This window comes from Cebus imitator, unplaced genomic scaffold (assembly GCF_001604975.1).
Source record: "Cebus imitator isolate Cc_AM_T3 unplaced genomic scaffold, Cebus_imitator-1.0 Scaffold70, whole genome shotgun sequence".
Classification (NCBI taxonomy): Eukaryota; Metazoa; Chordata; class Mammalia; order Primates; family Cebidae; genus Cebus; species Cebus imitator.
In genome coordinates this window covers 5,682,843-5,694,140 of record NW_016107385.1, presented here as the reverse complement: position 1 = coordinate 5,694,140, position 11,298 = coordinate 5,682,843, and the positions used below count along the sequence as shown (strand labels likewise).

At 37.3% G+C, this 11,298-nt stretch overlaps 1 protein-coding gene across 2 annotated transcripts in view; it reads left to right on the top strand.

Annotated features, from left to right (window-relative positions):
• ACTR10 (actin related protein 10) overlaps window positions 1-7,910 on the top strand; it is a 31,250-nt gene extending 23,340 nt beyond the window's left edge. For both annotated transcript variants that reach the window (XM_017531053.2, XM_017531054.2), the window contains exons 11-13: window positions 4,492-4,573; window positions 5,602-5,803; window positions 7,483-7,910. In XM_017531053.2, the coding sequence (XP_017386542.1) occupies window positions 4,492-4,573; window positions 5,602-5,803; window positions 7,483-7,664 (466 nt within the window). In that variant the 3' untranslated portion in view covers window positions 7,665-7,910. The remainder of the gene's footprint in view (window positions 1-4,491; window positions 4,574-5,601; window positions 5,804-7,482) is intronic.
• Window positions 7,911-11,298: the final 3,388 nt, after the last annotated feature.

Below are 11,298 nucleotides of genomic sequence, written 5' to 3'. Positions count from 1 at the left end.
ACTTACATAATCATATTAGTAACGACATTTGTTTATAACCCAACTTTATAAAATTTATATTATAAAAATTTCCTTGTAAAATATAAGGTCAGAAGAAGCACAGAAATAATTATTGTGTAACATACTGAACATCCTATTAGGTTTTGAGTTAATTAATGTAGAGGTTGAAGTATTAAAAGAATGAACATAAATATACAGAAGTTAAAGACAACGGTAGGACAAGGTAGCAAAAGAGTCAGAATGTAGTACTTTTTGCTAGCTATTTTTATATCATTTTAATTTCTTATTTAAGTTATATTTATTAAGTTATTTTTAAAAATTTTCTCCTGATTGTTTATTGGATCACAGTGTAAGAGAAGAATATAACTGTTTAAGGAACTACAGAGGCCAAGCATGATAATTCACACTTGTAATCCCAGCACTTTGGGAGGCAGAGGTGGGAGGGTATCTTGAGCCCAAAAGTTCAGGACCAGCATGGTCAACATATTGAGACCCTGTCTCTACAAAAAAAAAAAAAAAAAAAAAAAAAAAAAAAAAAATTTTTTTTTTTTTTTTTTTTTTTTTACGTAGCCAGGTATGGTGGTACACACCTGTAGTCCTAGCTCTTCAGGAAGCTGAGTTGGGAGGGTTACTTGAGCCCAGGAGTTTGAGGTTACAGTGATCTATGATTATGCCGCTGTACTTCAGCCTGGGCAATAGAGTAAGACCCCCATCTCTTTTGTTTTTTTTATTTAAAAAAAATTTTTTGTAGAGATGGAGTCTCACTCTGTTGCCCAGTTGATCTCAAACTCCAATCAAGCAGTCCTCCCGCCTTGCCCTCCCAAAGTGTTGGGATTACAGGCATGAGCCACCGTGACCAACTCCCCATCTCTATTTTCTTTAACAGAAAAAAAGGAAATTCAATGAACGTGAAATTTTTGCTTCCAAAATAATAGGAAAATGTATTGTGAATAAAGGAAACCACTGTGTCCTATATTCCAAACCCAACTCATTTAGGTTTGCTAACATGTTTTTTCTACCAAAAGATCTAGTTCCATTGAACCCTTCTAATTAGACACAGTAGTTGATTGGTAAATCAAGAGTAGGGCTATTTAAAATAAAGGGCCGGCCAGGTGAAGTGGTTCATGCCTGTAGTCCCAGCACTTTGGGAGGCCAAGGCGAGTGGATCACCTGAGGTCAAGAGTTCGAGACCAGCCTGACCAACATAGAGAAACCCTGTCTCTACTAAAAATACAAAATTAGCCGGGTGTAGTGGCCCATGCCTGTAATCCCAGCTACTCAGGAGGCTGAGGCAGGAGAATTGCTTGAACCTGGGAGGTAGAGGTTGCATTGAGCCTAGATCGAGCCATTGCATTCCAGCCTGGGTAAGAAGAGCAGAACTCCATCTCAAAAATAAATAAATAGGGACCATTATAAAAAGAATATACTAAACATTTTATCTTAAAAGTTGTGTATATTTATAACTTTTTTCTAAGACCTTTTCTTTGAGGCTAAGTCTGCTTATAGAGTTCTGAGTTAAAATTATATAAACCCATAATTCATAATTTATGATTTCCAGCTTTTTTTTTAAATAGGTACAGTGAGAACTTAAAGTTACTAGGAATGAGTTTTGGTACAGAATCCATCTAGTTGACCAGGCACGTTGGCTCATGCCTGTAATTCCAGCACTTTGGAAAATCAAGGCGGGCAGATCAGTTGAGGTCAGGAGTTCAAGACCAGCCTGGCCAGCATGGTGAATCCCCATCTCTACTAGAAATAATAATTTAAAAAAACAGAATCCATCTAGTTATTTTCTTCTAGACTTTAACATTTGTGTCACCTATGTTACAAATATTTTTAATAATTACCTTGTCTTTCCAAATAATATTGTTAATTTATAATAATAATTGTTAAGTTATGTAATTTTAATATCAAGTCAGCTGACAAAAGATTCAGAACAAGAAAAGTGACTCTTTGTAAGCATGCAGCTTAACTGGTGGAGGAAGTCTGCAAGGCATAGTGGCAAGCGGCTGACCAGCAATGCCTATTCAGCATACTGCAGGCCTGAGTTAGCATACTTTAGGGGTGAAGTGAAAAGAATTAGCTAGTAGATTGAGTCTCATGAAGAGAATTTTGGTTTTGAAAAGGATTTTTTAAAGCTTCAAAATAGTTATGCATAATATCCCAATTTTATAAAAAACAGAGTTTATACCTGCATATGTATAGTTAATTTTGTATTGCATTGGTTAGGATTTGGTTTGGTCACAGTTATACAAACCTGAACATAGTGGCTTCAACAAGTTAGAAGTTTACCTCTTGTTTAAAAGAAGTCCAAGGTTGTGTGTGGGGGCTCATGTCTATAATCCCAGCACTTAGGGATGCCAGTGCTGTTGTATCGCTTGAGCCCAGATGCAGTGGTTACAGTGAGCCAAGATTGTACCATTGCACTCCAGCTTGAGCAACAGGCGAAGACTCTATTTCAGAAAGTTAAAAATTAAAAGAAGTTCAGAGGTAGATCATCCAGGGATGATATTATCATCTCATATTAGAGACCCAAACATTTTTCCATCTATCATCTCTGGGATGTAGCCCTTGACCTTGAGGTCCAGGATGGCTGTTCGAGTTGTAGCTACCATGTCTTTGTTTCAAGCAAGTAGTGCTAAGAAGGGAAAAGAAGGGAAAGAAGAAAAGTGCTTAACTCTTAATTAAAAGTCCAACATAGGCCGGGTTTGGTGGCTCATGCCTGTAATCCCAACACTTTGGGTGGTTGAGACAGGCCAGGAGTTTGAGACCAGCCTGGCCAACATGGCAAAACTGTGTCTCTACTGAAGATATACAAAAAATTAGCTGGGTATGGTTGCGCAGACCTGTAATCCCAGCTACTTGGGAGCCTGAGACATGAGAATCGCTCGAACCTGGGAGGCTGATCTAGATCAAGCCACTGCACAGAGTGAGAATCTTGTCTCAAAAGGATAAAAAAAAAGTCCCACCTATTACTTCTGTCTCGATCTCATTGTCTGATATGTAACTACATCTAGTTGCAGGAGAAACTGGTTTTTTGTTTGTTTTTTTGCTTTTTTAAGAGACGAGGTCTCACTGTGCTGCTCAGGCTGGTCTCGAACTCCTGGACTCAAGCCATTTCCCTGCATTGCCCTTAGCCTCCTAAAATGCTGAGATTATAGGCATGAGCCATTGCACCTGGCAAGAGGCTGGTAAATTATAGTGTTTTAACTAGTGGGATGGGGTGAGAGGCACAATGTATCTGGCTTTAAAATGGAGTTTTATCTTTTTTTATTTTCAAATAATAAAGATTAACAGGCAGTTACAAACGATAATACAGAAAGGTCCCATATACGCTTTCAGTTTCTTCCAATGGTTAAACACCTTATATAACTATAATATGATATCAAAACTAGTAAATTGACATAAAGTATATGTAAGTTCTATGTTATTTTATGTGTAGATAAAACACAACTACAACAATGGAGATATAGAACTATTGGCAGACACAGAAAGAAAAATACTGCTTGATCTCACTTATATATGTGGAATCTAAAAAAAAAGTCAAGTATCTAGAAACAAGGTATTGAGAGGGGAAGGAAATGAGGAGAGAGTCAAAGGACACAAACTTGCAGTTATGAGTGATGAATAAGCCTAGAGATCTAATGTATGGCATGAGGACTCTAGTTAGTAACACTGTGTTCTATACTGAAAATTTACTAAGAATAGATTTTGGGTGCCCTTACTACCCAAAAAAAAAAAAAAAAAGTAACTATGGAAGGTGCTGGATAGGTTAATTAGCTTGAATATAGTAATTACTTCACTGTGTGTGTGTATATATATGCCACACACATAGATATATATACACACACACCACAAGTTGTATCTATATACATCATGATGTATATATAAACATCATATTGTATACCTTAAATATAATTTTTTAAAGATACAGAACTCTTTCATCACCACAAAGATCTTCCTCATGCTATCAAAAAGTAATGAGTGATTTTAATTTGAGAATTAACTGGAAAATGGATGTTTTATTAGGGAACTGGTGATCTTTCTCTTGTATTATTTTAAAAAACAAAGAAATGGGGGGGTGGTTGCTTATAAATCTCTTGTATCACTAGCTAATCTGTTTGTTGAATCTTACTAACTTTTACAGAATACTGTTTCTTTTCTCTTATTAGGTTTGGGGAGTTATAATTGGACACAAAATAAATGTAAACCTATACATAATAATAGTAACAGCTAATAACTTAGAGAATGCCTCCTATATGCCAGACCCTGTTCTGTTAACTCACTGCATCTTCCCCTCAACCCCTGTGAGGCAGGCATTGTTATCCTCCCCATTTACGAGTGAGAGCACCTTGTATTTTAATAATTATTCTGTGGTAATGTAGTATTGGTACTTAAAAATATACTGTGTAAATGGAAATAATGGTATATTCTGCATCATATTGTAATATGTGACACCAATAGAATGCTCTCTTTTTCAAATCCCATTAGAGATTCGGTTGTGGAAATTCTTTTTGAACAAGATAATGAAGAGAAATCAGTTGCCACTTTAATATTGGATTCCCTTATACAGGTATTTTATCTTGTCAAAAAATTCCCTTTATTATCACAGTCCTTTAAAGAAAAATTTTAAATGTTATTTTAGGCAACTAGCAATCCTTGTCATATGTTATTTTTAAGAATAAAGAAATCTGGGGGCTGGGTGTTTGTTTTTAAATACCTTGTGTCAGCAACTAATCTGTTTGTTGAATTGTATTAACTTTTACAGAATATGGTTCCCTCTTTTAACTTTTTAAACTTTTATTTTAAAATTTTATAGTTAATAAGTTTTACTTTGGCACTGAGAAATGGTATCTACAACATTCCAAACCCCATGATAATGAGTGCCATGGACATGTGCATTATTTTAAGAACAGGGACCAGATTTTTATTTTGTACCTAGTGTGGCTTGTAGTTTCTTCCAGTTCAGGGTTGTATAGTATTCAGTTTTAAATTCCACAGGACATATGGTAATAATATGTTTCTTTTGTTTAATGACTATGTAATTATAGGACTTCATGTGAAATACCATTGCTTTGGAAGATACTGTTTACCTCTAGGGCTCCATTCATTGAAGGACCTTATCATTGTTAATTCTTAAAGAGAACTGATGTAGAAACATAATTTTTCTGGAAGTGTTATCTTCCCACTTAACAACTGACACTGTGAATACGCCTTAGAAAAATGAAATTTCCACATACTTCCCTTACCCCAAAAAAAGAGAAGTTATTTCTTCTCATGGTCTTTGCCCAGCTTAATCATTGCAACCCTGAAAATGAGAACACTTACATATTACTGCCGTATGCCTTATGGAATGTAAAATCCTATGCTATTAAGAGTCTAAAATATCTTAAAATTTTTAAAGTTTTATGTATATATTTGGCAGTATTTTCATAGTGGTTATATTCGCTACATGAAACCTTGCTGTGGCCCTTTTTATGATACAAATGATCACCTATTTAATCTGTAGTACATACTTCTGTATGTTTTCTTAAGTTCAGCCAAGCATTATTCGTACAGTTCAGAATAAAGCCTTCTTTTTCTCTTTCTTTTTAATAACAGTGTCCGATAGACACCAGGAAGCAACTAGCAGAGAATTTGGTAGTCATAGGTGGCACTTCTATGTTGCCAGGATTTCTCCACAGATTGCTTGCAGAAATACGGTATTTGGTAGAAAAACCAAAATATAAAAAAGTACTTGGCACTAAGACATTTCGAATTCATACTCCACCTGCAAAAGCTAACTGTGTGGCCTGGTTGGGAGGTAAGAGTTTCACTTTTAAAATATAATGATTATATAGTAATTGGTCTCTGAATGACACTATTAATGGATATATTATAATCATTCCAGGTTCAGAATTGTCCATTTTATAAATAGAAATAACATTGACTTTTTCTTAAACTATATTAATTTTCAGAATTTTATATTTCTCGGCATTTGCACTGTGATATTAAGTAAGCTTCCTCATTTAAAGTCATCCCTCAGAATAGTGAAAGCTTTGAATTTATTCTAGTGATGCTACCATTTCTTTTTTTTTTTTTTTTGAGACGGAGTTTCACTCATGTTACCCAGGCTGGAGTGCAATGGGCGCCATCTCGGCTCACTGCAACCTCTGCCTCCTGAGTTCAGGCAATTCTCCTGCCTCAGCCTCCTGAATAGCTGGGATTACAGGCACGCACCACCATGCCCAGCTAATTTTTTGTATTTTTAGTAGAGACGGGGTTTCACCATGTTGACCAGGATGGTCTCGATCTCTTGACCTCGTGATCCACCCGCCTTTGCCTCCCAAAGTGCTGGGATTACAGGCTTGAGCCACCGCGCCCGGCCGCTACCATTTCTTAAAGCATTTATTTTAATGTCTTCCAAAGCTAGTGAGTCACGTATGAAAATTGATCTCTTTGTTTTATAACTATACTTTGTGACTGAGTTCATTAAATGTTTTAAGTAATGATGGTTTTACTGAAATAAGAAAATAAGCTAATAAGTACAGTTGACCCTTGAACAACATGGGTTTGAATTATGTGGGTCTACTCATATGCAGTTTTAGAAAATATGTTGGAAAAATTTTTGGAGATTTGCAGCAATTTGAAAAAACTCACAGACAAACCACGTAACCTAGAAATATCAAAAAAAGAAAAAGATAAGTCATGAATGTATAAAAATTATATGTGTAGATACTGGTCTGTGTATGTGGTAATTGACTGTTATTGGTAAGACTTCTCAGTCAACATTAGACTATTGGTAGTTAAGTTTTGGGGGAGTCAAAAGTTATGCATGGATTTTCAACTGCTTGGGGGTCCACATCCCTAATCCCTGCATTGTTCAAGGGTCAGCTGTAACTATGAAGGGAAAAACAATCATGAATGTGTACATTTATATATGTTCTGATGTGTGTTTTATGATGCAGTTAGAGCTAGCAGGTATCAGGATTGTACATTCAGAGAGACAAAGTGGTGTGACATTTTAAAATGAATGTTACATTATTTCTTGTAAAATTGGTCAAGACATAGTTTTGATCTAGGACAAACTGATTTAGTAACTGAATTATTTTTAAAAGACTGCCTTGTGGGGCTTAATAAAGTCTATATTGAATATAGAATGTTAGCACATTATAATAATGTTTAGTGGGTTTTGCAGTACCATTTTATTTATTGATATGTAACCTTAGTTGTGACAGAGAAAACTGAGAATCTTACTGATTGTATTCACTATTATCTGTGAAAGGCCATGTAAATTACTTTAACACAGAAGTTATGGCTTACCCTATTATTCAAAATATAAAATAAAGAATGGCTTCTTTGGAATTACTTTGAAGATTGTGGCTCTGAATTGCCGAATTTTACCAGTCCACTCTTGTCATATAGTGAAGTAGATGTATATGTACATAAAGTTTTCTGATAAAAGTTTTCATCTTAGCTATAAAAAATATTTTTGTCACACAGGGGCTATTTTTGGAGCATTACAAGATATACTTGGGAGCCGTTCTGTTTCAAAGGAATATTATAATCAGACGGGCCGTATACCTGATTGGTGTTCTCTCAATAACCCACCTTTGGAAATGATGTTTGATGTCGGGAAAACTCAGCCACCTTTGATGAAGAGAGCGTTTTCCACTGAGAAATAAAAGTTTGATTAAAAATCAACCTTGCTTTATTTCAAATGCTTAATCAATTATAAGCAAATTGTACAAAGTATGTAGGATGTTTTGTTATAGAGGACTATAGTGGAAGTGAAAGCATTGCTGTGTTTACTGTTTGCATTCGTATTTAATTCTTTTGACTTTGTTTCCTTGTGTAGTGGTAAAATGGTAGCTGGTGCTTATTGAGATTTGTTGTATTTATATCAATAAAGTACAGTAAAGCAGATTTTGGAAGTTTGTTATGTAGCTTGTTTTTCAAAAAGAATATTATTTCTCCACAGTTCACATAACCTGTTTCGGTATCAATTGATTTTATTTCTAGCAGTTACTTCATTTAAAGCATAAATCGCCGGGCGCGATGGCTCAAGCCTGTAATCCCAGCACTTTGGGAGGCCGAGGCGGGTGGATCACGAGGTCAAGATATCGAGACCATCCTGGCCAACATGGTGAAACCCCGTCTCTACTAAAAATACAAAACATTAGCCGGGCATGGTGGCGCGTGCGTGTAATCCCAGCTACTCGGGAGGTTGAGGCAGGAGAATTGCCTGAACCCAGGAGGTGGAGGTTGCGGTGAGCCGAGATCGCGCCATTGCACTCCAGCCTGGGTAACATGAGTGAAACTCCGTCTCAAAAAAAAAAAAAAAAGCATAAATCATGTTAACCATTACCTGCTATTTCAAATACTAACATGGGTCCATTAAAAAATCATTTTTTTTTTGAGATTGAGTTTCGCTCCTGTGGCCCAGACTGGAGTGCAATGGCACGATCTTGGCCCATCGCAACCTCCACCTCCCGTGTTCAAGCGATTCCCCTGCCTCAGCCTCCCGAGTTGCTGGGATTACAGGCATGCGCCACCACGCATGGCTAACTTTTTGTATTTGTAGTAGAGACGGGGTTTCTCCATGTTGGTCAGGCTGGTCTCAAACTCCCGACCTCAGGTGATCCGCCCTCCTCAGCCTCCCAAAGTGCTGGGAATACATGCATGAGCCACTGTGCCCAGCCCTTAAAAAGTTCTTTATTTTGGTACATGGGTGTCCATGTTATAATGATGTTTTTCCAGAAATATACTTGATCTTTGGACGGAGAATGGTAATACAGTCAGGCATTTGTTAAGCAAAGTGTGGAAATGTTCACTTTTTAACTTTACAGTTCCTTTTATGAGCAATTCTACATTTCTAAGAGAAAAGATACTTCATTTTTATATAAAGCATTTTATAATTGCTTTGTAAAAATGCATTCATAATGCCATTAATCTTTGCTTTTGTGCTTTATATCTTCTCAGGGCAAAGATTCTTTGAAATATGTACTCAGTCATTTAACTTTTATTTATTCATTTGTTTTTAATGAACTACCTCATATTCAAATTTTGATGATTTCATTCTTTGTGGATACTTGTGTCCTCTAGTCCTACCACTCTTCCACAGCACTCTTTCCCTAAGCACAGCATCCATAACTGGGGCACTTCTAACTTTTACCTTGTAATTGCTTCAAGAGGGGTTTTATCTTCCTTTCTGGAATATAAGCTCCATTAAAACAAAGATTTTCTATTTCTTAACTTTGAAACCTCCCAGTAGGAGTGCCAGGAATAGGTATGCTATTAATTGCCAGTTGGATGGAGTTACTATTTTATTAACATTATCTCTTTTTTCAGTAAACATAATTTTAAAATTCTCTACTTTGCATTTATATTGACCTCACCTTTTGTTAAGTTTAGATTATTTATGAGAAGTTTTCATCATTGAATAATATCAAAAACAGGATCTGTGACTAAACTAGAGATTTAAAACTAGCTCTAAAGTAGCAGACAACTAGTGGCTGAGGTTAAAGAATGTAACCCTCTGTTATGGGTTGAATTGTGTCCCTCCAAAAGATATATTGAAGTCCTAACCCCTGTATCTTGTGAACATGACCTTATTTGGAAATAGAGTTGCAGATATAGTCAAATTAAGATGTGATCATTAGTGTGGGGCCCAGATCCAGTATGACTGGTGTCTTTGTAAGAAGAGGAAGCCCGTTGTGGTGGCTCATGCCTGTCATCCCAGCACTTTGGGAGGCCAAGGCGAGTGGATCACTTGAGGTCAGGAGTTTGAGAACAGCCTGACCAACATGGTGAAGCCTCCTGTCTACTGAAAATACAAAAATTAGCCAGGTATGATTGTGCATGCCTGTAATCCTACTTGGGAGGCTGAGGCAGGAGAATTGCTTGAACCGGGGAGGTGGAGGCTGCAGTGAGCCGAGATCATGCCACTTCACTCCAGCCTGGGTGACAAAGCAAGACCCTGTCTCAAAAAAAAAAAACCCTAAGGAAAGGCATGACTAACATATTCCAGGTTTGACAAGGAGGTCAATTTGGCTCATGTAGAATGCGCAAGGAGAAGAAAAGCAATAGTAGATGGGGGAGTGGTGGGCGTATCTTATAAGGATACATCTTACTGAATGAAACGGTGCCCTTAGATGGTTCTGAATGGAATAATGACAAGATCTGGCTTGTTTAAATTAGATTATTCTGGATGTTGTGTTAGGAATAGAGTTTAGACAGACAAACTGAAGCAGGAAAGTCAGTTAAGAAACCATTGCTGTAATCCCAGTGGGATGATGGTTTAAACCAGGGTGCTATCAGTAAAGATCAGAAGCCTGATTGGATATATGGAGGGCAGACCTACAGGATTTTCTGATAGATATGGCGTGGATGTTTCAATTACCTATTGCTTTGTAAAAAACTTCTAAAAGTTAATGGCTTAAAACAATAGGAATTCTATTTGCTTATGGTTTTGTGGGTCAGGAATTCAGGCAAGACTCAGGTGACCAGTTCTGTTCCATGGCAAATGAGCTGGAGATAGTCACCTGGCTGTATGTAATTGGTGTGCTGGGATGGAAGGTCTAGGACAGCCTTGTTTACAAGTCTCAGTGTCAGTGCTCTTCACATGGCTTCTCTGTCTTCCACATGCCTCTCTCCATGTGGCTGGCTTAGGCTTCCTCAGCATGGCAGTCTCAGGGTACTGACTTTTTACTTGGCAGCTTGCCAAGCCCCACTGTGTGAGTTCTCAACACACTGCAGCATGCTTTCTGTTGTCCTGTTAGCCAAAGCTAGTCACATGACCAAGCTCACAGTGAATATGGGAGGGGAATATTGAAGGACACTTTCACAATGGGGTTGGAGAGATAGGAATCAATAATGTTTCCAATATTTTTTATCCATGCCACTAGAAGGATGGTGTTACTGTTAATAGGAAAAAAAAAAGGAAAACTATAGGAGAAACAAATTTTCAGGCAAAAATCAGTAGTTTTTGTACATGTTAAGTATGAGATGCCAGGTGTGGTGGCTCATGCCTGTAATCCCAGCACTTTGGGACGTCAAGGCAGATAGAGTACAAGGTCAGGAGATCAAGACTATCCTGGCGCTTTTTTCGCAACGGGTTTGCCGCCAGAACATAGGTGTCGTGAAAACTACCCCTAAAAGCCAAAATGGGAAAGGAAAAGACTCATATCAACATTGTCGTCATTGGACATGTAGATTCGGGCAAGTCCACCACTACTGGCCATCTAATCTACAAATGCGGTGGCATCGACAAAAGAACCATTGAAAAATTTGAAAAGGAGGCTGCTGAGATGGGAAAGG